This window comes from Rhipicephalus microplus, chromosome X, assembly GCF_043290135.1.
Source record: "Rhipicephalus microplus isolate Deutch F79 chromosome X, USDA_Rmic, whole genome shotgun sequence".
NCBI lineage: Eukaryota > Metazoa > Arthropoda > Arachnida > Ixodida > Ixodidae > Rhipicephalus > Rhipicephalus microplus.
Window position 1 is genome coordinate 357,362,275 of NC_134710.1, and position 26,255 is coordinate 357,388,529.

General features: G+C 44.0%; 1 protein-coding gene across 1 annotated transcript in view; it reads right to left on the reverse strand.

Moving 5' to 3' along the window:
* Positions 1 to 1,710: 1,710 nt before the first annotated feature.
* LOC119161136 (carnitine O-acetyltransferase) overlaps positions 1,711 to 26,255 on the reverse strand; it is a 68,455-nt gene continuing 43,910 nt past the window's right edge. The window contains exons 12-14 of the mRNA XM_037413484.2: positions 10,558 to 10,756; positions 8,879 to 9,016; positions 1,711 to 2,327 (exon numbers count right to left, since the gene is read on the reverse strand). Of these exons, the coding sequence (XP_037269381.2) occupies positions 2,112 to 2,327; positions 8,879 to 9,016; positions 10,558 to 10,756 (553 nt within the window). The 3' untranslated portion in view covers positions 1,711 to 2,111. The remainder of the gene's footprint in view (positions 2,328 to 8,878; positions 9,017 to 10,557; positions 10,757 to 26,255) is intronic.

Consider the following 26,255-nt stretch of genomic DNA (forward strand, 5'->3'; position numbering starts at 1 on the left):
TTTGGTCCTTCTTAATTACGACTTGATGTGGCATGTAGTATACAAATTTGTTCGTATATCTGATTCGGCATTTTCTTCGACGTTTTCAGCTATTTTTTCCTCGAAGTACTCTCGGATAGCTATGTCGTAGGCTAGAAGGTCATCTTTATTCTTGTATAATTTTTGTGTCACCTGGATAAGCCTTTTCTCTGCAACGGTGTTGTTGTCGCCCAATGTTACGTTTTCTTTCCATGGTAGCCCCACTTGGTATCTTCCTGTTTTGTTTGTCGGACGTACTCCAGCACATGGTCATCGCTCATCTTTGTTGCTGGTTTCTCCTTGATCCCCATGTTTTCCAAGTCCCAGAATCGCTGCAGTTCATCAACAATCGTGTCCAACTTGGCACTGACCTTGAGTACCATAACCGTCAATGATTTCATTGGCACACAATGAAGTGCTACAGCACCTTGGACTGTTCATCCCAACATCATTTTTATTTCCATTACATTCGGATGAATCTCGCAAATACGCCCAGTGACTACGGTCCAGTAATAATCTGCTCCAATTAATATCAAAGTTTCGATATTTTTTCTTTTTTTGTCCCTCTTCTCACTGTCATCAGCCAAAAAAAATCCCATCGATCATGCTTTTTCATGTATTGTAAACAGTGCCGATGGTAGCACGTCACAGGATATAACTTTTATTTCCAGCGCCTCAATCATGACTCGCTCCGAAGTGGTGTCCTTCCTCACGCATAACTCGACGACATTTATGTCTAGTTTTATCTCTCCTCCTCCAAATAATCCTACTGTAATCGTTATGGGTCTTATTACCTTGTACGCTACTACTCAGAAACAGAAACATTATAGATAAACATATACATGTAAGGATGATGCACACATGCAAACAGTGAGTGAAAGTGTGCGTCTTGACAGTCTTTTGAAGATGAATGTCCTCTGGCTCCCATTGTCCAGCAGAATCTGTGCGTAGCACCCGTTGTTTTTTCCCTCCATCCATGGAAAGGCTGTCAGCAATAGTATGCACTTGTGTTCACCAGACTCCTGTGCAGGCATGTTGCAGGACTTGCTGGTGTCTAACCGCTCAGGTTGCGGGCTTATACGTACTTTCTCAACATCATACATATGTACATATATCTAGTGTATCGCCCCCTTACTCAATGCCCCACCCCTGGGGCCTGTAAGGTACCTGTAAATAATAAAATAATAATAATACAGGCCTGTTTCAGAAGGACGAGAGAGACCGCAGAACCGATACGTCTTCGGATTATTATTGACAGAACGAGATTTTTAAAAATATAGAGAGCGTGCCCCTGGCCACTTCTTCCTTGCCTCCAAGCTCCATTTTCAATCTTTTTTCTGCACACGCATACCTTTTGTCCGGTGATGAGTCACCCAGCTGTGATAAATGCGGCCAGTCACTCTCAGTCCTTCACATCTCACTGGAATGCCGAGAACTTGAAGCACTTGGGAGAAAACATTTTCCGGTACCATTTTGACACCAAGTTCTTATACCTACACTTCTGTGCACTTCAATGGCACAGTTTGGAAAACAGGAGCTACACCTTTGCTCTCAGGACTATATTGAATGCTACTGAGCTTACCTCAAATTATTTATGATTAACACATCTGCAATGGCTCGTCCCATTTCCGTGACTACTGCAGAAATAGAGGCACCCATGATGCAAATAGTACAATGGCACACACAGCACAATGAACAAGTACTACTTTATTTTTATTTATAAAATAGCAGGAAGTTAAGGTAAAAAAATTACCCACATTTGGGCTGATAATTATTGTAAAGCACCATTTTTGAACTGAGGATTGACTTCATCACAAACATATACTGGTCAGCTATACTTCTTTCTTTAGGTTATACATAACAGGTGTAAAACTTGCTCATAGCCTTTGTGACACATACCTAGCAGCACTGAAATATTTCCATAAGTCATTTCGTTAAAGCTATAAAAAACATGCAGATTTCGTTAAAGCTATAAAAAACATGCAGACTTCAAAAGCACTTGGTTGTAATGCAGTTTTTCGTGACCCTGAGCAAGCGTCAAAACTTTTTTTCTTCAGAGCTGCATAGAAATATGCTGTTGCTAATTGTCCGTTCTACAACTTTGATGGCTGTGCAAGCCTAAGGCAATCATGCATCTGAGTCAAGCTCTCCTCGAGGGCATCTCTGAAGTTTGAAGTGGATGTAGTGGCACTGCTGTTGAAGGATGACAGACCAAAGGTTACACTGTGTGCTTGTGGGTTATAACAGCAGCCATAGCCATCCTTGACAAGCGGGCCATAGAACATGACTGCATCACACTGTGTCGCCACCTGAAAAGTTAATGAGTCCTTTATACATTGCCCAAAAATACGTCTTGGAGACTTACTGCGATGTAAAAAAAAAAGTTGGGAAGCAACAACCATTACGATTATACTCCTTGACCTCACTATTGTGAGCAGAAAACAGGAGCGCTGGTATGTTTCACAAGCATCAACAGTACATCATGCTTTGCTTTAAAGGGGCACTGCCATTTAATTTCAAAATCTAGATGTGCCGTTCGTTCGATTGCTCGGTATGCACACGTCCTATTGGCCAAATTTGAATGATGTCCGTGGCAAAGAAGTTATTTTATTTCAACGGCGATCAGCCTCCAAAAGCTCAACGAAAAATTCAATGGCCTGCCAAGATCTACACTAGTGTTATGTGTTGGCTCTGATACGTTCCACAGATGCCATTCTGAGGGACAATGTGCTGGTAGCGATGACATCTAACACCCGAGTGTTCTTATCCCAGCACTGACTGTCGCCAATGCCTAGAAATGCTTTCACTCTTCATTTTCATAGTGCTGTCTGAATGATTTCATAAAATCACAAGACACAAACAGATTGGCGAAAGAAAAGAGCATGATTCAAGGTGTGCTCATCAGTGAGCATGTCGGGGAACCATTGTGAGCTGCAGTCGTTTGGTTGGAAGCGTGGAAAAAGCGTAATGAGTGTGTCGTTTCAATAAATGTATGTTACATGCCAACTCGAACACAAGCTATTAAAGTGGAGCAGCATGTAGATAGATATCATGGCTAATAAGTAACATGCAGGTATCTTTAATAGTAAATTTTAGTTCGTCCGTAGGCTTCTTTGCATCTGCATAATACCAGGGTACTGCCACCTTAACCATCCGAGGCCAGATACCGTATTCACACGCATAATAAAAGCACTTTTTTTCCACAAAATTTGGCGCCAAGTTCAGGGTGCGCCTCTTACGCAGGTAGGATTTTCAAAAATTATATTTCTAACTATAGCATGAATACTGATATTGTAAATCACTGAATATTTGCGCTACAGCCAAACCTTCTTCATGGACTACACTTGCACAAAACTGTTGAGGATGTAGTTGCGCGTACCCGAGAATCCAAGCATGCGATAAGGTGTGCTTACAAGCATTAAAATTTCCAAGAATTAACACTGAAAGACTCGCACAGCCAACAAAATGAACGTGGAAAAGAAAAAATTTAATAAGACAGGGCCATTGCGAAAATTCGCCAATTAAGCATAAACAAAACCACCTTGATTATTCGCAATTTGATGACTGAAATTTTATGTACTGAACGACACCGATTATTAATTTAACACCATCTTATATACAAAGACACTGCAATCGAATTTCAAACCACCATTCAGGTGTTACAAGTGCCACCCATACCCTCTTACAGACTTAACATACAGACGTCAAAAGAACAAAAAACGCAACTTCTATCGCCCGCGACCACCACCAAAAAGCAAAAAACACTGATTACGCCTAGCCTACGGTTCGGTATGTTGTTGCAGGAAGTTTGTACAAGACAACATGAACATTGGCCGTTGAAAAGATCGTACACAAGCACTGATCCAAGAGTAGCGCGCGTCATACAATGTTCACGGCCGCTGGATGAAAGAGCGCACGATACGGCCTGCCGCGTGGAGCGACTTTCTATGGGAGAGCGCGTGTCGCCCGTAGGGTCAATTGCAGCCGCTGCAGCGCGATGGGGCGGGGACAAGAGGGACAGGGAAACAAGTGGCGGCGGCTCCCTCGGGGCAGCAGCGGCAGCGAATTAGCTGGCCCGTGGTTGTCACAATAGTGACCCACTCAGTTGCTTTAATTAGAGTTTTAAAGACGATAGTCTTTCTTGGGGACCGTCGACGAAAAAACTTTGGTCTGTCTGTCTGTCTGTATATTTGTCTATTTGTCCACCCTTACCGATACCTCACGCGGCACCAAACAGCCAACCCCATCCGCAGCGCCCACCAATATTGCTCAAGGTTTAGTGTTCATAGTTGTGTGATTGTCAAATTAAAAAGCGAATATTGCACATGTCTGAGGCGCCATAACAACACGTCTATGTTTTGCATGTCTGCCTTTATCCTAGAAGGGGCACACACAAGTAACTCTAGGGACTGTAGCGTTTATCGTGCTGCGCTGACAGTGGAACGCGATGCTCAAAAAGGTGTTTCTAACGCTTTGCTTCGACAACATGATGGTGGCACCTGCCCGTCGATTTGCATTCTATACTTTATCACCACCGAGATTAGCGCGCATCTTTTTCCTCGGGTGCGCATGCCTTTGTTTTCGAAGATAACTGCCAGATGGCTACCGTGCCTTGATGCGCTCGTTCGCCTCCTCTACACGCTCGAGGCACTCTAACGCAGCCCCTCCAGGATACCATTCACCGATTTTCTTGTGCATAACATCAAATAAACGCTTTGTTCATTCTCTCCAGACGCAAGACTATCGTCTTTCGACAACATTTGCAGTGTGACGTGCAGATTCGGGCAAATTTTTTTAATCTCATTTATCGCAGCGATGACATATCGCATATTAAGCAAACTATAAGGCGGTATCTAGTTAAAAAGCCAATTGATTTCGCCTGTGTGCGCCAAGCACCTGAAGTTTTTTTTTTTTTTTTTCAGAGCCAGCTTATTGCTTTGAGGCTGAAAGAAAAACCCACAATACATGTAGCTGAATCATATGGCACTGAATGCATGACAAAGTCGTTCTATTTATGAAGATGTCTTAAACTTAAATCTTTCGTTTTTTGTGGCATTTATTCAGCACTTTCGTGTTTTCTCAGCCGGAATGCTAGAAAATTTTTTGAACACTTGACAATAGACGTTCATAGTTTTTGTATGCTGAAAGCTTATCAAAGAAACATAATTTGAATGGTTTTTATGTTATCCTTGGACGCTGGATAAAAGTGGTTTCTACAAACGTAACTTTTTTGTTGAAGAGGCTGTGAAAGTATACATCATTAGAAGTGGCATTCAAATTTCTTGATATTATATATATATATATTCCTGCTCACGGCTGGTTATTTTTTTATCCACTTTTCTTTCTTCTTATTTACATTCCATTGGTTCTAATAACTTCCCCTGTACATTCCTTGGCATTACTGTCTGTTAGATCTCATTAACATTGTGTTAAAACACGGAAAAACGAGCCCTTAGATATACACTTCTTTCCCTTATATATATATATATATATATATATATATATATATATATATATATATATATATATATATATATATATATATATATATATATATATATATATATATATATATATATATACATATATATCTGTGTGTGTGTGTGTACGGCCAGGTCAAGTGACAACCACATATTTATTACGTTTACACATCGCAAAACCATGACTGCCGTAGAGCAGTCAAGTGCACGTGACCTGCCTACGTTTGAGTGAGCACAGGTGCCAATTAGTCGACGATACAAAGTAGAACAAATAAAGAGTACTGAATGACAGAACCACATGACGGCAACTGCTAGAAGACAAGCGCATTGGAGTGCTATCGGGATTCGCCAGTGCCCGTGGAGAGGCTAACATGAAAAGACCGAACGGATGGTTTCATTCTCGATAGGCACAAAAGCCCAAACTTGAGTGCACAAGCTGGAGCAATCGTCAAGTTGTTTTATTATGCAGAGGTGTAAAGACATAAACACAACACAAAAATGCCAGAATCAACACTAAATTAAGAATGAAGAAAATATTTTCACGTATCTTGTTCCGGTTATGTGTTCACTTTTTTATTAGTTGCATTATCATAAGAACTTCGGGAGCGATAGAGACGAAAACATTCAAAAGCGCAGGAACGCAAGCAGTTTTGTTCACATTTTGCAGCATTTTGTTTCTTTTTTCGCCTAACAGTTCTCATATTATTTACCTCATAACTGCTCGCTCAATTGCCAACATTGAAGTTATGGTCACTGAAATTTCAAAGAGCCTCGAGTCCACTGTTATGAAATCGCACACATGCTATGTATATTTCGTGGCTGTTGCATCTGATACTCTGTTGTATGAATACTATAGACCTGTTTGGAGGAAGTGAAAAGTCTATGTTATTTTGTGTTTAAGGAATAGTGGCAACAACAATTGCTGAGGTTACTGATTCTAAATGAAATTAATAAATAGGGAATGTTTTCTTACACGACATTCTCACAGTTACTATAATGAATTTAGATGCATTGGAAAGGTGTAGCTCTACCAAATCTGTTAGTTATGATCTTATATAATCCGAGTAAAATGTGCTCACATTTCTTACTTCCACGAAAACTGATCGGTGTGCAAGGTTCCATCTCGAATAAGGCAATACCAAAAATTTGCAAGGACTGCAGGTATCTAAAAGCAAGGTCGGTAATTACCTGGTGAGCACACGTCATACGGATATTAAAAGAAGATTTCACGGGTGACACAAAGATGCACGCGCTCAATCGTAACTACCGCAAGCACACTGCGCATGCGATTCAATGGGCGCTCGTGAAAACTGTCCCCCCCTGGTGGCGCCGCAGCGGCGGTTCTAGAACTAGACCTGTCACGCCAGTTTTGGAGCACGCGACGGGCCGTACCCATGCGCTCTTTCATCCAGCGGCCGTGCAATGTTTAAGTTCGCGGCCGGGAAATTAATGCGACAAAAGTCCACCGAGCTTGTGCAAGCCCACTAGCGACAGCGAAGGTGAAAGCTCGCGTCAAAAAGCCGAATAGCTTTCAAGGTTGTGGACGAGCAAGCAAACGCGATAACCATGGCTGTTTTCTCGACAGAACACTCGAAGTGCACTTGATGAGGATGCAATCGCACATTCCTTGCGAAGTGCACATGGTCGGAGCCACGCTGGCTCCGGTGCAAAGATTACTCCGACGCCCAGACAACCGCCCTTCTTCCTCACTCGGTGAGCCCATGCAGCGCTGCCGTGGTCTTTTTTTTTTTTACAAAAGTTTTATGTCCGGGTCCACCACGGCTCCGCTGACGTATTTCCACCATGGCTGTAACCTTGGATAATTCGTACTAACAGATTGCAAAAGAAACAAACGAGAATGAATGATTCTCTCACACGGCTTCGAACAACCAACCTCTCGATTCGCACCACACAGCGCTAGCCACTGTGCCACAAAGGGCACTTTCTTTTATACATAAAATAATCCCCAGTAATTATTAACTATGCACAACATACTTCACCACAAGTCAGGCAAACACACACACGCATCTAGAAGGGAAAGCCACACTGAAACAGAGCACACTTTCGAGGCTGCTAACATCAATACACTGTTTGATGGTCTTCAGAGCTTCGAAACTTTAGCACATTTTTGTTATCAGTAGCCAGATGACGCGACAGGCTTGCGCTGGGTGCGCTCTAAAGGTCATCGTCTTCACGGAGCTTGGTCTTTCCTACACAAGCACTTATCAGACTCGTAATTCGGCAGAGCGCGGTCACTTCGCTCGCTACCATGGCCGTGTTTGTGAAAGGAGCGCGCAGCTGACACACGATGAAGAATTGTGACAGTTCTTCAAGCTTGTCCTGTGTATACTTCTGTGCTCGTTTCGTGTGTTTCTGTTTGAGTAGCGTGCTTTAGGTGTCGAGCTGTGACAGTTGTTAGTCCATGGAGTGTCCTGTGTATGCTGATTTCATGCGTGCTTGCTGTTAAGGTGTGCGCTGCAAGTTTTGAGCTGCTGGCTGTTTTTCACGTGACTTTGCAACTCGTTGCTGTTGCTGAAACAATGTACAATAGATGCTGAACTACATCTGTAAAGACACGTCTGACTTTCGTGTTATACAGATTCTTAGAATAGAAGGATCATCCATGTTTTTTATTTTATTTTTTCTTTCTTTAGTGAAGTAATGGGGCGTCCAATTGCAACTGATGCAAATACGGTACAAAACTGCTGATCACGGCCAACTTCGGGAGGTGTCCATTATGCGCAAATTTTTTTTTTTAAATCTGAACTGTCGTCTTATACCCTAGTCGAGAGCTTTCATGATGATGACGGCAATGCTGGTGACAAGGCATGACTGAACGTCTATCAGGCAGAACGTTAGCCCCCACATCATTCCTTTTTGTGGAGAAGTGGTCAGCTGTGGCGTGATCTGGAGCTGACCGCGAGGAAGCTCTCCCAGGGCTAAAAATGGTAGGCTAATTGCCATCCAATTTGAATCCTGCTAGATACTGGTGATATAAATCAATAAAACTGATATTTATTAGTTCATGAGTTGAATTTTGAGTCACGAATCACTACTAGGGGGTCGATAGATACTCATAGATACAAAAATCTTGAAATAAGTAAATTTATTGTAAGTTCTCCTTCAACAGCTTGTAATGTACACATATATGCCCCCAAGTAAACATTCTTTTTGACAATTATGACCATGTAATTCTTTCAGCAAATTCTGTATTTTTCCTCTTCTTTTTGATCTCTCATACTAGCATCTGATATTCCAGTCAAGCATAAAGGTTGGTAAAACAAAGTAAAATGAAGCACTTGGTTGAAGCAATACATATTCTTGGATGAAAATCTGGGCATTTGAGTGCAGCAGCTCATAAATTTAGCAGAACAACTCACCTGACTGGATGATATTTTGAACTCTGTGCTGATGCTGTATGCTGGATCTTTATACAGTTCAGGCAGGGGAATCTCATTCTCAATGGCAATCATTTTCAAACCAAGCAACAGCCGGTCCACACCAAGTCCATTGATAGCCTTGAATAAGAACATAGAAAAAAATGCTAGACATTAAGCAATAATTTTAAAAGAATTTGCAACTTTAGTCAACTTCATAACCATAAAAATGAGAATATGTCGTTAGCACACTACACATTGTTTCATATACTCATTTAGCCATGGCAAACTGTTCCCAGCCCTAACCACACATTCAAACAGCTCAAACTCTAGTACCAAAGGGGACCTGTCATTGTTGGAGAGCTGCAAGAAATGACGCACAGCAAAGCAGGCAATAGGACAGGACATGTACTAGCATAGAATGCAGGGGTTTAATCTGTGATTGCATGCATATTGTATGCAAGTTGTACCCCTGTCACACTGGAGGAGTTAATGCAATCAGGTTCAAATGTTTTTCTGAGCAACGAATGTCATTAAATCCGTGGTGGTTCTAAACTAGAAAAAGTAATGTTAATCATTCATGATGTCAATCTTGGCAATTTAGAGAAGAATGCATATAAAAGTTGCGGAAGGGAAATGTAGAGTGATAAAAAAGTGATGTTATTAAGGACTTCTAAAAACATGTGTGAAATCACTTTGCTAAATAAATATACAAAGAAATTTTATTCTTTGTATATTACATACAACCTGCACCCAAACGAGGAGCTCGGTTGAACCATAGGCGCGTCTGGATGGCTTTAAAAATTCTTTTTTTCCGTATAGTATAGAAGTGTGGAATAGACTTCCAGAGTACGCTGTTACTAGTGCAAATGTCAAAGAGTTTGAGTGTTCGCTAGAATTGTACTACCGGCAACATGAAACGTAATGTCTGTTTTGTCATTGTGTATTGTTTTTGTTTTGTGTTTATATTCCTCCCTGTAAAGACCCTCAAGTGAGGGTTACAGTATTAATAAATAAATAAATAAATAAACATGCGTGGCAATATTTTGCTACTCTTTTCTTTCTTTTGGTGCAGTGGAATCTCAGTAAACAAAAACCATTCAAGCAGAATCATTATATCTCATTCAGTTGATTGTTTTTCTATCGTACGACCACACATCTCTTCCACTAAAGAGAAACACCCTTGCCTTGGCTAGCTCCCACAAGCAGTGTGCCTACCCTGTGTTGTCCAAGGTATCAGAGCTGAGGGACCATATCTTGACCACGATGACCTCTGCTTCCGTTTTTTTTTTTCCTATTTTTATTCGTGACTTATTTTTACAAGGCAGCATTACACATTCCACATAACATGACTATGGCCATGTGCCATGGTCACACATTGCCTGCAGTGCATTTTGCATAGGACCATCCACGTGTGGGACCTTGACACATGATTTAAGTGCAGCCCAACAGAGAGGAAATGTGTGGACTTCTGCTTCAAATTCAGACTGTATTGCACCATGCAGATGCTTTATAATTTGCAGATACAGTCATCACTGCTTCTAAGCACTGTGCTTCTTCACTTGTCATCCTCAAATTGGGTGATGGGCTTTTAAAAGTTCAATTACAATTATCAAGCAATACAGCCATTCAAGCTATACAGACAATGCCTGCCAAGTTATTTTAAACATGTAGATTCTTACCAAATTCGTATAGTCCTTGTGGTTCTGTACAGCTTTTCGTAGACTCTCTACCTTTTCTGAGAGCTTGGCTTGACTGCTTTCAAATGTCTTGCAAAAAGCCAAACTTTCATTCGAAACTGAGCGGATAGTCTCAGTGCGCCCGTGAATAAACTTTCGTGTGGAAGCACTCTCATATGTTGCACCGGGTGCCTTGTAAATCCTACGAAGAAGCATATGAAGCAAGTTATAAAATATTCCAAGTTATATAGAAGATCAACTTAAAGTATCAGTATAAAGCAAGTTATATAAAAGAATCAGCAAACTTGAAAATACTACAGTTTGCAATATTTTCCAGATACTTAAAACAGGTGCATTTTAGGTGTTCTTACACTTTACTAAGTCTCAATTTATATGCTGATGTCCTTGCTAGAAAAAAACTAAGTTCAAGGCCATGTTTTAAAAGAATAACCATAATCTAAAAGTTCTCTCTCTCATTTTTTCTCTTGTGGCAGTAAGCAGACCTCCATGGGTTAGTTATGAAGCCATCAAAAAAACATCTTTTTTGTTAAAGGAGAGGGAATGAAAATACAAAATGCACAGTTTGCCAACAATACATCAGATCCAAAATACAAAACTCAAAATTTAAAATATCAAGAAGCAGTATACACAAAAAGGTACACATTAAACATATAAAATGTTGAATAAAAAGTGAGCAACATTTTCTCGGTATGTGGATTGTTATGGTTATTAATCATAAGACTGTACAATACTAACCACTCGAAACTATACTGATGACATGCCATCACAAGTCAGAACGAATCTTTAGCAGCTAGACAAGCTAAACTATATTATGCTGATACAGCCTTTGCAAATGCTCACAACATGTTAGAAATACCAACAGGAACTGACATTCAGGCCTCTTTGTATTTAAGCATCACTGTCTTCCAAAGCCTGGAGACAAAAGTCTGATTCCACTTTCATTACTAGATGAGGAAACGATTTCTTTTTTTTTTAGTTCAAAATTATGAGCCTTTTCAAACAATCATGTGTTTGTTTTATTTCACTTAGCTGTAGAAGGAACATTAAGAAAAAAAATCAAAAACATGGTAAGCCACCCTAAATACCTGTAGTTCAGGGTTTTATTGCTGTAGACATATTTAGCTGCTCATAATAAATTTTGGATATTAATTAATGGCTTTGGTACTATTTGCAGTTTCTTTTGAGACTATTTCCATGGCATTGACTACTGTTGTCCTAAATTGTGCTGAAAAATATTTGGCTTACGGAAAGCGTCCAAGTTTGAAAAGGGCATTTTTTTTTAATATCTCTGGTTGAGGTCAATGGTTTCGTCAACCATTGAGCATAAATCATAAATGTTGCATTATCTGAGTTTCTAACAAGTTATAATGCATCAGATGTGAACAACAATGACTAGTGGGTGTGACTTTGCTATTGTGCTACAATTAGAAAAGCTACCTTGAGAGTTTTCATAGCATGACATGTGCCTTGTTGGTAGCTTTCACTATTTGCAATAACATATTTCTAACTCATTCGCCCTTTGGGTGTCGTTTTCAAGAGTAAGTGGAGTTCACCCCTATTCAAAGTCTCCTTTTTTTTCCCTTTTTCTTTTTAGTGCAGAATGGTAGACATCTTTGGCAATAATCAGAGAGATTTCCAAAATAATTAAATAAGGTGGTCTCTCAAAAACAACTTTAAAACAATAACATTTTAGTACACAACACATGTATAAGCACAATTGTAAAGTACAACAACAGGTGACAAAGTTCCAAATATCACCTCAAAATAAAGCGCAAACATCAGTTGGTATCCACTTAGTTTTATTACCTACACTATAAGTTGCCCACAGCAATAAATTCCTGAACTTGGGTCCAATCACCAAGCTTTTGATTTTTTTCCCTGAAGTCCACTTCACAGCAAAGTGCAATAAATACATCGTATTTACTCGCGTAATGAACCCACTCGTCTAATGAAGCGACCCTCCACCTTGGCCTTGAAAAAAGAGAAAGAAATACTTTTTTGTAATGTATCTGGTATTTTTATTTCTGTATGATAGCCAGTGTCATGACGATCGAAACAGCATTAAATCAAGGAATTATATCACAAAATAACAATGCAATAAAAGTCAAAACATAGTTTTGCAACCATGCTAAACATTTGCAAGCAGTGTGAGCGTGGACGACGTCAATAAAAATTGGAAAGTCGTGCCTTTTTGCGGCAAAGCGCCATCTCTTGAATGCAGGAGAAAACTCTTTGCTGATAGTGCCACCCAAGCACAGTGCCACAAAAACAAAGTGCATGGCCTTCAAACTGGGGCCTGCGCAGCATAGACACTCGTCGTGCGCTCACTATCTTGAAGGCCAAGCAAAACGCAACTGCACCCATCGCGCCGACTGCACGTGGTGCACCTGCAACATTTGTGCGCCGCCATCAGACGCAGTGTTTTACTGCAATAGCAATTATATACCGTATTTACTCTGGTAATGAACCCACTCTCATAATGAACTCACCCCCACCTTCGCCTTGAAAAAAGAAAAAAAGCTTTTTTGTAATGTATCTGTTAATTTTATTTCGGCATGATAGCCAGTGCCGTTCACGATCGAAATAACGATAAATCAAGGAATCATATCCCAAAATAACGATACAATAAAAGTCAAATATAGTTTTGCAATCATGCTAAACATTTGCGAGCAAAGCAAGCGCGAATGATGTCAATCCAAATTTGAAAGTCGCGCCTTTTCAGCAAAGCGCCATCTGTTGAACGCACGAGAAAACTCTTTGCTGATAGCGCCACACAAGCACAGCGGCACAAAAATAAAGCGCATGGCCGTCAAACCAGGGTTGCCAAGTTTGATTACTTTGCGCCGATTTGACTAACTTTTTTTAGGCCACTGGCGGCATAGAGTTAATATACAGACTCTAGAGAAAAAGCTGGGCTGGAAAAGCTATAACTATAGTGTACTAGAAAGGTTGAGTGGCCCGGTCCCCTACCAGCAGCCATGCTTTCAAACGACGCTCCAAACGCGGACAATTCAAGCGAGGGCGCTGCGGTCGAGGTAGTTCGGGAAGTGCCGAGGCGCGCGCGGTCAGATGCATGGTAACTGTGGTAGCAACTGAGTGGGAGGCTTCGCTGCTCATTATTTTTCGTGTTCGTCGTACCGCTGCCAGTATGCCGAAAAATCGTCATTGGCAGTGCTTTGCTCCAGGCTGCTGCACCGGTGTCGTCGTTTAGCGTCCCAAAAAACGAAGACCGTAAGAAGCTTTAGGAGAAGAACTTGCATTGCAGCGAGAAGCCATTGGACGACCAATAGGCGGTTTGTGAGCTGCATTTCGAAGACCGATATATTCTACAAGACTACATCCATGTTGTTAACAGGGAAGAAGTCTGAATACCACGCAAAGTCCCGGCGCTCACATGTGAAGCAATTTCAACAATACTTCAAAATGCGCCAACGTACTTCACCACCTTGAAGCCCTGAAACACACACAGGGACAGTGCGTTCGGACAGAGCAGTCCTTTTTAGGCTCAGGGCAACTCAGGAAGTCACCTTACAGATCTTTCTCAAGGGGAAACTGGTGTCTGAGCAAGCTGTGACTACAGTAAAGAAAGCCGAAGAGGCTCTCCTTCGTGCCGAATGTTTCATTACGTATCCTGGTGCCGTGTATGCGTCCGCAATCGTCACAGATCATATGACGAAATTGCTTCTGATTAAGACAGACATCCAGGAGGGAACTATTTACAACAAAAATGCGTAACCACCACATAAGGTAATGCCTATGTTACTGTTGGCATCCACGCAAATGTAAGCCGCTGGTGACATAAATCCTGTGACTGTTGAACATACGTCGGTATCTTAAGCGCATTTTCGTAACATTTTGCTTAATAAAAAAGTTATACCACAGTCACTTTCTACCACATAACATAGATTTCTATGGTACATGGGATCTGCCAAATTTTGTTTATATATTCCTTGTTTCAGCTCCAGACTTGCAAATCTCTGTTGTGTCCGCAGTCCTTTCTGCATGATATACTTTGTGGTGATGTTACCTTGTAATATCTTTGTTTTCATAATTCATTTCTCTAATTGATGTTATACAAGTGCTGCTTTCAAATAAAGATTGTTGCATCATGCTCAAAATTATACACATTGCACATGTGTGTTTATTTATCTGCATACACCATAAGAATCATTTGAATAAGTTGACGTCTCGCCTGTGTGTATTAAAAAGTAGAATAAACCCAAGTAGTTAATGTTGTTTGGAGACATTAGCACAAAAATCTGACAAAGTAGCAAATACTGAATTCTTCTTTAGCTTTTGAAGGAGGTTTTAATGTCGGGCAAAAGCCGAGTAAGGAAACTTCTGAACGTATGTCATAAACTTTGATGTGGTCAAGACTTGGAGCTTCACTGTCGTGCACGTACATTACGATTAACGGAATATTGCAAATGTATCTGGACTAATGTAGCTACAGTTACCCAAGGTATAAAATCAGAATGTAATGAGTTTAAGTTTCCGAGCTTTGGTTTATCTGAGGGACCCGGCGAACCCAGCGGTCAGTGTGTCGAGTGAAGATAATGTGCCTGCTTTTGTAGGAGTTTGTCCCTTCCCCAAGGTGAGAATATACTCGCACTTCAAAGATCCAGTCAATGTGCAAGCTTGCGTAGGTGACTACTGAGGTTGAACCAATTTAAAATAACTGCGTTAACGGCATCGTAGCAAAGGCTACACCCAAGCAGCTCTTGCAAGAACAGTTTGGTCCCATCCGACTGCACATAACCTATGCTGCCATGCATGCATGCACGAGCACTCTTTCTTTATATTGTTACGTTTGAAAGAGACTGGTAGACGTTGAAAGGGGCCATTTAACAGGTCGTGAGGGGCAGCTCAGAAGCGGCCGACTGGTTAAAGATCCTCCTGATCCTCTTCTTCCTCTCTCCCTCTGGGCGACAAGTGCGTTCACCGTATACGCTTCTTTGTCTTAGTGCATGTACACAACATTCGTCTCCGCACAGACGAAGGCCGCCGGACGAGTCAGTCGAGTTGTCGTGGCGTGTACAGTTTCAGGCGAGCAACATGAACCACTTGAGTTTTGGCAGCTCGTCAACCACTCACCGTGAGACGAGCTATTACATAGTTGACCTCTGTAAGTCTGTCGACAATCACAAAAGGTCCATCGTAAGTGGCCAAAAACTTTTGGCATAACCCGCGCTTGCGCATCGGAGTCCACAACCACACCAGATCACCACGGCGATAAATCACTGGCCGATGGTGAATGTCATAGCGTGCCTTCGCTTTGTCTTGCAATGCCAATGAGCGTAGTCGAGCTATGCGACGTGCCTCTTCGGCGAGGCAGAGAGTCTCGGCGACACTGATGTTGTCGTGGTCACAGAAAGGCAATATTGTGTCGATTGTGTGCCGGGGCGAACGTGCATAAAGCAAAAAGAAAGGGCTATAGCCTGTAATCTCATGCTTCGCGGTGTTGAACGCGTAAGTAATGAACGGGAGAACGTCATCCCAGTTCTTGTGGTCGCATGAGACATACATAGACAACATGTTGATAATGGTGCGGTTGGTACGCTCCGTCAGCCCATTAGTTTGGGGGTGGTATGGTGTCGAGTGACGTAGGGGGGATTCACATAAACGGAGTAGCTCCTCCACGACATCCGCTGTGAATTGTCGTCCACGATTACTGATAATCAGGCGAGGTGGGCCATGTCGGAGGATGACGTACTGTAACAAAAACGACGAGACTTCACTGGCAGTTGCGGAGGGGACAGCTGCCGTCTCGCAGTAGCGTGTGTGGTAGTCGACGCAAACAATCATCCATCGGTTGCCCTTAGCCGATTTTGGGAAGGGGCCCAGAAAGTCAATGCCCACTTGTTCGAAAGGTGCGCTTGGAGTAGGCATCGGCTGTAGAAGACCAGCTGGACCAGTTGATGAACATTTGTGACGCTGACATTGCATGCAGCTTGCCACATAACTCTCAACAGACTTCTGCATACCAGGCCAATAAAAGCGCTCTTTAGCCCGGTGAAGCGTTCGCGCCAAACCTAATTGTCCAGATGTAGGGTCATCGTGCATGACACTCATAATAACTGTTCGCATGCTTTTCGGGACCACTAGAAGGAAACGCGCGCCACTGCTGGAGAGGTTCCTTTTGAACAACAGTTCATCACGCATACTGAAACGGCGTGCACTAGTGGAAGCAGATGCAGCGGCGAATAGTGGCGCTAGCTTAGCGTCCTTCCGCTGTTCTGCTCTGAAACTGGAATAGTCCGGGAACAAAGGCGACACAGACGCTACAACCTGGTCAAGGTCATCGGATTCACAGTCTGTTGTGCTAAGTGGCATACGTGAAAGACAGTCCGCGTCAGCATGTCGACGACCACTCTTGTAAGCGACGGTAAAACTGTATTCTTGTAAGCGGAGTGCACAGCGCGCAAGGGGGCCACAAGGGTCACGAAGATTGACAAGCCAACACAACGAGTGGTGGTCGTTACGACTGTGAATGGGCGTCCGTACAGGTAAGACCTAAACCGCTGAATTGCAAATAATACCGCCAGGCATGCTTGTTCCGTAACAGTGTAGTTTTGTTCCGGCCTGCTTAGGGAGCGACTTGCGTATGCGATGACGTGTTCGCGGTCGCCGTAACGTTGTACTAGGACGACTTCAATACCTATGCCGCTAGCATCCGTATGAAGCTCTGTTGGAGCAGAAGGACTGAAGTGCTGAAGGACGGGTCGTGACGTCAGCAAAAACTTCAATTGACGGAATGAAGAATCGCACTCTGGAGTCCACTCAAAGGAATTGTCCTTTCTTAAGAGGCATATGAGAGGATACGCAACGTCGGCAAACTTCGGAATAAAGCGGCGGAAGTATGAACAAAGCCCCAGGAAACTACGAAGCTCCTTGACGGAATGCGGCGCATTGAACGCCTCAACTGCTGCTGTCTTCTGGGGGTCAGGGCGGATGCCATCCTTGTCAACGAGATGCCCGAGCACAAGCGTCTGGCGGTCTCCGAAGTGGCATTTCTTCGAGTTTAAAATTAGGCCAGCGTGTCGGATGCAGTTCAAAACAGTATCCAGACTAGAGTTGTGTTCACTGAACGTGCGGCCAAAGATGATGACGTCGTCGAGGTAGCACATGCAGATGTTCCACTTCAAGCCACGCAGAATGGTGTCCATAAACCTCTCGAACGTTGCCGGTGTATTGCATAGTCCAAATGGCATCACGTTGAATTCAAAGAGCCCATCAGGAGTTACAAAGGCAGTCTTTTCCTTGTCCTCTGGGTGCATCGAAATTTGCCAATAACCGGATCGTAAGTCTACCGAAGAAAAATAAGAGGCCGAATGTAAGCAGTCTATTGCGTCTTCTATACGGGGCAGTGGGTATACGTCCTTTTTAGTCACGGCATTCAGTCAGCGATAGTCGATGCAAAATCTCCAAGATCCTTCTTTCTTCTTCACAAGAATTACCGGTGCTGCCCACGGACTGGCTGACTCTGGTACCACTCCCTTTTGCATCATTTCCTGCACTTGGTCGTTGATAATTTGTCTTTCTGACGGGGAAAGACGATATGGTTTTTGGCGAATCGGACTTGCCGCACCAGTGTTGATGGTATGGCGCGTTCAAGACAAGGGGATAGGGATTACTTTGCCCTTCTGCACAAAGTCAAATACCGAAACGTGCTTCAACAGCACATTCATTAAAGTTCGGTGCTCGCTTGAGCTAAGCGACTTATTTATCGTTGCCATAAGCGCCCCGTCCAAATTGTGACAACCAGTTCCGTCACGTTCTTCCGGCACGTCTGTGAGCTCGACCACTGATAAGGTCGCGTGTTCTTTGCTGACCGAAGCTAATTTCAAACCATTGGGTAGTGTCACGGGCTCAGAGAAACAGTTTACAGTCCATAGGCCAGTTCGTCCGCCATCAATCGACACCACACAATGGGGAACCAACACTCTTCTTCACGCAGTTTATGTGCATTGGTTCTACGCTCGCATCGAAGCTGTCGAAATCCGCACCGTGACAAACAACAGGACAACAGACAATGCAGGTATGAACATATCGTCACAGACACACAGCGTAGTTTGGTCATTCGCTGGAGTTTCCAGAAGTTCTGACCGCATCTGGCCACTCACAAAGACTTTCCCCGTGCGACAGTCTACAGTGGCACCACATTCTCGCAAGAAGTCCATGCCGAGAATGACATCATGTGTCGACCGAGGAATAATCGCAAACTTTGTCGTTATCATAAGGCCTCCCAAAAATACCTCAGCACTACACACACCAATAGGGCGCAATGGCTCTCCACTCACTCCACAGAACGTCGAAGTTTCATCCCAGGTAAAAACAACTTTCCGCCCTAACACGTCTTTAAAGGAAGCACTCATCACGGAAATCGTTGCACCTGTGTCCACCAAGGCCATCACAGGCACATGATCCACCAAAACACGCACTTTGTTTTTAAACATACACACAGGAGGTATTTCTCTCAGTAGCACGTTTCCAGCGACCTCACCCCCATTGGCCGCGCTGGCTAGTTTTCCGGTAGCGAAGAGGGCGCTTTGCGACACAGCGGTGAAGGAGAACGATGAGCATGAGGTCGCGGTGGGGGCGTTAAACTCCTGTCAGATGCCGGGGAGTGGTTGTGGAAGTTGCTGGGCCAATAGTTGTCATCAGGTGGTATGTGGGCCGGCCTCCGGACACCATGAGACTGTTCGAAGGGTCGTGAAAAGAAGGATGGCTGGTGATACCGAGGAGTCACCCGACAGTTGCAAAATCGCGATATGTGGCCTGGCACACCGCAGAATCAGCACACCGGCCGAAGTCGAAACGTCGGTCGCTTGTCGATGAATAGAGCGTCATCATTTGCTCTTGTGTGACGGATGTACTGGTCGGGTGCATCGTACTGAGACGTTGGGTGTCGAGGAGGCATGCGCTGAGAGCGTCGGTCATACCGCGACACGGGAAATCTGGTTGTCATCCTTGACTGTGGGGCTGGGCTGTACTCCACAGTTGCTGCGCTCATCGTCGGTTGCCATGGGGTCAAAGGAGGCACATCCATAGCCTCACGTGGCAGACACAACTCGCGATGGTCAGCTGTCGAACATGAGATTTCTCGGTGGGACAGTTCCTCACGAACAATCTGTCGAATGGTAGAAAAAAGGTCGAGGCCAGGATTCGTGACCACACTGGCAACAGTCGTAACGTTAGCCAGCCGACCAAACTTGGGCGCAATTCTACGCATCTTGAGCGTTTCAAACGTTCGGCAATGCTGAATGACGTCGGACACAGAACTGAGGCTTTCTTTTCCAATTAGAAAATAATACATGTCCTCAGCAATCCCTTTGAGCAGATGCCCAACTTTGTCCTCTTCCGACATGGTAGCACAGACCACCTTGCACAGCCTTAACACTTCTATGTAAGGGGTGCATGTCTCACCTGGTAGCTGTGCCCGTTGCGACAGCGTTTGCTCAACCCACTTCTTTCTAGCAACCGAGTCGCCGAAACACGCCCTGAGCTCTTCAACAAAAAGATCCCACGTCGTGAGTGCGTCCTTGTGGTTCTCGTACCATACCAGTGCGGTGTCGGTCAGGGAAAACACTACATTGGCCAGCATAGCGGCTGCATCCCAACCGTTGGACATGCCCACACGTTTGTACTTGGTGAGCCAGGTGTCAACATCTTCTTCGGCTTTTCCTCTGAAGGGCGGTAGAACTTGGTAGTACGGAAGCGGGCCAGATGGTGCCGTCCTGGAAACGCCTGCTTCTTCGGGCATGTCGAAGTCACTCACGGCAGGTGGTAAGAGACCAGCAAGTCGACGGCTTCGTCGAAGCTGTGGCAATGATCGTTCCGTAGTTGAAGCGCTTACCAAGCTCCTCCACCACTCTGTTACGTTTGAAAGAGACTGGTAGACGTTGAAAGGGGCCGTTTATTAGGTCGTGAGGGGCAGCTCAGAAGCGGCCGACTGGTTAAAGATCTTCCTGATCCTCTTCTTCTTCTCTCGCTCTGGGTGACAAGTGCGCTCACCGTATACGCTTCTTTGTCTTCGTGCATGTACGCAACAATATTTATAAGATGCCGGCCAGTGAACACCTATGCTGGCTTTCACGAACAGCCCCAGTCACTGACGAAATTCAGCAGAAACACAGCCGATGAGCGTGGAGCCACAGCGAAACCTGTTTTGCTCCTCCAAGCCACTTCACTCTCAGCTCCCTCTATTCTTTTTGTGCGCCCCGCCTTAGAAGTTGAGCCGCGGCCGTGTCATTCAACCTTTTTAGTACACTCTACTATAACCCCAAAAGCGCTGACATCTTGAAATGTCGTCATTGTTGCCATCAGAGTATTTTGAAGAAGCGCTAAATTTAAACTTTTGAAACACTTACATTCTCCTAATACAAATTGTAAACATCTGTGTTCATGCATTATAAATAAACGAAAATCATATAAAATATACATAAACTACTTTTAGGGAAGATACAATGGCCATTTATACAACTTACTGAGTGCAGAGAGGAGCATTTGCCGGTTACTTCAGTAGATGGCGCCATTTTTCTTGTAACATTGAGAGCGTGGCGAAGCGGCATGCCGCCGATTGCGCCGACTAGCTTGCACGCCAGGCGAGTCAGCGTCCGTTTTTCTTGTTGCCATGCGCCGAAAACTCGACTTCGTGTGACAGTCTCTTACTGTGATGTAACAGAGATCCACGAAACAGAGAAAATGCTGGGTGTAATTGCAGCATGCAGTGGCGATTGCGAGTGAACGTCACCCAAAGACCGAGTATCATTCCATCATGATGGCACCCGAGCGGTAATGGGTTTTAATGCATGGGCCCTATGTGAAGCTTTTCCTCTAGAGTCTGTATATTAACTCTATGGGTGGCGGCAAAAAAAAATTGTCTTGGCTAGTTGGCTACTTTTAATTCTCTTGATTTTAGCAAATTATAAATATCTGGTTACGCCGCTGCCCCTGGTGATGTCTAAAATTTCGCGCTTGAAGTATACAAAAGCGGAGGCTTTGAAATACGTTGTGTCGCCTAGAGGTGTGAGTCGAGGCAGCTTCGATCCGCAGGGGCATGGGACTCGTTTTGACTCGGCGGCGGCAGCGGCGCATGCCGGGTAAAATCATTGGCGGCGACACACAGCCCCTTTTCATTGGCACCGGTGGCGAGCAAACCAAAATAACAAGTTCAAAAAGCTCTTTACTTCATCTTTTTTTTTAATTAACTAAAATTCAGAGTTTCTATCACTAACTGCAGAATATAACATACGAGATTACTAGAAGATAATTGGCAAACGTTTCGTAAATGCTTTGTTTTTGAGCATGCATACCGAGAATGGGGGAAAAAAATGGGGCGAGGGGGGTACTTATCTCAAGTCGCATACAGTACATTATTAATTTTCGGGGACGTTTTGACCACTTGGTTAGCATTTCTCAAATAGCGATTATTGCGGCTGGGATTGAATACGCATCAGAACGCCGTTTCGCTGCGGTCCGCATGTTGAATGTAGTTTATTACTTCTACAAATGTGCAGCATTCTTTTTTTTTAGGGGCGAAGCTCCTTTGGGTGTGGGTCTGTCTATCCTCCGATAGTGTAGGTAGCCACCGGTGTCACATACCCGAAAAAGCAGTCCTTAACATGTCCGCTGGATGGCGGCACTTGTATGATGAATACATGATGAAAAGATGTGAGATGGCTGTACTTGGAGTGTTCTTTAGATAGACGGACGGACGGATGGACGGACATACAAATAGACGGATGCACGAACAGATGCATGGACGGACGGACAAACAGACGTAAGAACGAACGTACGGACGGATGCACGGAGGGGTGCACGAACAGACGGATGCACCGACGGTCACACGGATAGACGGACGCAGGGATGGACGCATAGACGGACGGAAGCAAAAACGAATGGGTGGAAAAAAGCACGAACGGACTGAGGAACGCTTCGCCCCACCAATCATCGTTCACTCTGTGGATATGCTGTTTTTTCTACTGTTTTTTCATATGTTTCACAAGATTCATGGCAGTAACCTGCTGGCATATCATTTGAAGAAACGAAGAAACCAGCCTTGAAGGATGTGCGCACACAACAATTATGTAGTGTATACACACATCAGTCATTGAACAAACTGTGCTGTGTCTAAAGACTACTACTATAAGCCCCTTCCAAATCTTATAATACTTTTTCGCAGGTCACTCGTGCGCTGTGGCGAAGGTGGCTTAAGCAGTGTTTCTGCATCGGGTTAGAACAAGACTAAGAAATTTTCGAAACACAACCCCCCCCCCCCCCCTCTACATTTTTTTCATGAAGGGGTTAGGTTTAGGGCACAACTTCTCGGCTTGCTTGCAAGGTGCATTTCACCAGGTAAAGTAATAACCGTTGGCCTGGCAACGGCACCGGATATCTATCGCATGTGGCGTTGCTATGGTAACTAACGTGGTCACGGCATGAAATAAAGCTGGAAGCGTACAAACTCGACTTGCTGAGAGTTTGTACAGTTCCAGCTTTAGTTTCTAATAGTTCCTAACATGCCATGGCCGCGCGTGCTGACTAGTAAATTCTTATTTCCCACGAAGTACTGCTGGCTACAGCAACACATTCTTGTCTTGATGTTGCGTCATCCCGCCCGTAAATATCTGCGGGGGTCAGCGAACCAACGGGCATCCGGCGTGTTTTATTTCATCTGGTCGATCGCGTTTTGCGAGTGTCTTGGCCTAATAAGCAGCTATATTGCATTAGTTTAGCTGATACCACGTTTCTCAGAAGCATGACAAAAATAGCACAGCGAACCCCGGCCTACTACCCTAAAGTTTTTATTATTAATGCCATAGTGCGTATCAAGCAAGCATGCTTGCCGCAGTTACGCATGAGTGTTTAGAAAAGGCTCTGAAAGGCCGCTCTTCTAGCTTTCGCTGTGACTGTGCTGTACCTTCTGCGCAGGCATGGTGTTTTTTCTGATCCAGTTATTTAACTGTAACCGGCAGGCAAATCGATTGTGATGCATTTACTAGAGGGCCGAATTAAGAAAGGACTGATAATTTATTGGTGACAGAATAAACTGCCAAAGAAAGCCAGGTTTACTAAAAAAATTTTTAATCGGCGCGCCCAGAAAACACATTGGTGGCGGCGGCACGCCGATCAGTTGGTGTTGACGGCGGCGGCGCAGCGAAAACTGTCAGCAGCGACGCACCATCTCGGCCCATACCACTAGTGTTGCCTGGGGGAAGAGCTTGCGGACATTCGAGGGCGCTCCGCCCTTTGACCGCATTATTTCAGGTGACCGCGCACTTTCACTGTTCGCAGCGCTAGGTTATTGGCGCGCGTTTTCGAGCATGCATGGTAGCCTTGGCGAAGCACGCCTCCTCTCAGCAAACATTCATTCTGCAAGCACTGGATGGACGATCCGAAATTAAAAGGCAAGACTTGTCTGCTTCCGGCATTAGGGTAAACGGAAATGAACTTTGGATGATGCACCACTCTGCATGATTCGCATTGCCCTGCAGGCCGTGTGCCTGCCTCTTTGTTTACATTTGCGCTGTTTGGTTTCAGATTTGATCGCACCTGGGACGTGCAAATACTGCTCCTGTAAAGTGTGGGCCCATTACATGGAATTGATAAAACATTCGGAAACATGTAAACATCGCAATGCTTTTATGCCAGGCAACCAGCTGCTTCTGAAGGATACGATCGCCCATCGTTTAACAGCCAACATGAAGCAGAAGTGGTGTGATTTGAAAATCCTTTTTTCACGGTTTGTCACATGGCAATCAACTCCATGGACGAACTTTCGGGTATCCTCAAGGGTGAACTCCGGCAAGACAATGCGTTGCACCGGACGAAGTGTACTGCTTTAATAACGAAAGTGATTGTGCCATGTTTCGCAGAAACTTTGGTGCACGACCTCAGAAGGAAGTCGTTTTCCATTTTGGTCGATAAAATCACCGACATATCTGAAGAACCTAATATGCATATCAATTCGCTATTACAGCGATATTGTCAAGGAGGTCGTCAGCGCATTTCTTGACATGAAATAAACTTCAGATGGATGAGCGGAGTCGATCTACGAGACAGTAAAGGCCATGTTTCACGAGAACTGTCTCAATTCAAGCAGCTGTGTAGGTCTGGCAATGGAAGGTGCGAGCCTAATATGTGGCCGTCATAACTCGCTGTGAAAATAACGGAAAATGATAACTCGTAACTTACACTTGTAAGGTGCATTAGCCATTCCCTCGACCTTGTTGCCGCAAAAGCCATGGATGCGATGCTCTCAAACATTTTGTACATGGTGAGAGAAACTCACAATTATTTCGCTCATAGCAGTGTGAGGCAAGCTGCCCATAGAGATGTTTACCATATGAGCAATGGAGGTAATGAAGAAAGTGAACCACTTAAAATTCTTTCTTTATCGGGAACATGGTGGCTTCCAATCACAGAATGTATCGACCGTACAGTTTGCCAGTACGAAGCCCTGAGACTTCACTTCGCCACAGTTTCGGATAGAAACTACAACGTGAGGCTCCTGAAGGACATGTATGAGAATGAAAGGAACCTGACGTACCTTACATGTCTCGCTCCCATTCTTGTAGATTTGAAAAGAGTGAACAGATTTTTCCAAGGTCAGGATGTCGACCCGCTTGGCGTGTTTGAAGAACTGGAAAGGCTTTTGAAGAGCCTTCTGACAATGATAATCAAGCCGTCTTTGTTACGCCAGCATAAAGGCAGCGTCGGCGATTTTGATTTATGAACTTTGAATCATTTTTTTTTTTAGTTTGGAAGATGCTGAACCAAGCATGACCTTTTCTGAGCATCTTCAGAGAACACAACTTAGTGCACGTGAGAAACAAGCCATGTAGCAGCGCTGTTTCACCTTTATCAAGCTATGTGCCTTTGACCTATAGAAAGGGTTGCCAAATGCCACTTCGCTGTTCAGAAAGCTCAGGGCCATACGGCGCCAATCAATCCTCAACATGCGCCATGGAATCCTTACAGGGCCTGCCAACCGGCGTTTTTGGGTGCTCGAAACACCAGCTCGAACGTGAACTAAGGTACCTGCAGCAACTTGTTGGCAACGCTTCAGACTAACCCCTTCTGGAGTTTTGGATCAAAGTACGTGGCTACAAGGACCCGTCTGGCTCAAATCCTATGGTCCACCTTGCCACAGGCGCATTGAAGTTGTTTGTCTTACCCATATCTAACGCTGAAGCTGAACAAGTGTTCTCAAGTGTAACAATAATCAAGAAGGACATCAGAAATCGGATGTCCCATGAAGTGTTTCTTTCAATTCTTAAGATAAACATAAAAAACAGCGGCAATAACGAGAGACAAGAGAAAGAAAGAGACAGACGTTAACTTGAGATAAAGTTCGGACTGCGACTCCGGAATATTAAGTGCTTGGACTTTGTAATCCCGCAAGAAATGATTGCGAAAATGAACTCTGCAATTTAAGCTTGAATTCTTTGAGTGTACTCGCATGTATTTTATCTTTTGTGACCCAAGGGGTGTTATTTCTAGTCATTTTAAGAAACGTCACACAAGTCGCATGAGAACAGCCTTATTTCTGCAAGACATTTAGTGATCTTTCACGATCGCTAAAGTCCACAATTTATGCTTGAAACCGAGCATTTGTGATTCCGAAACGTTGATATTGCACTTACTTCATTGACATTGTGATACCGAATGTAGCTACA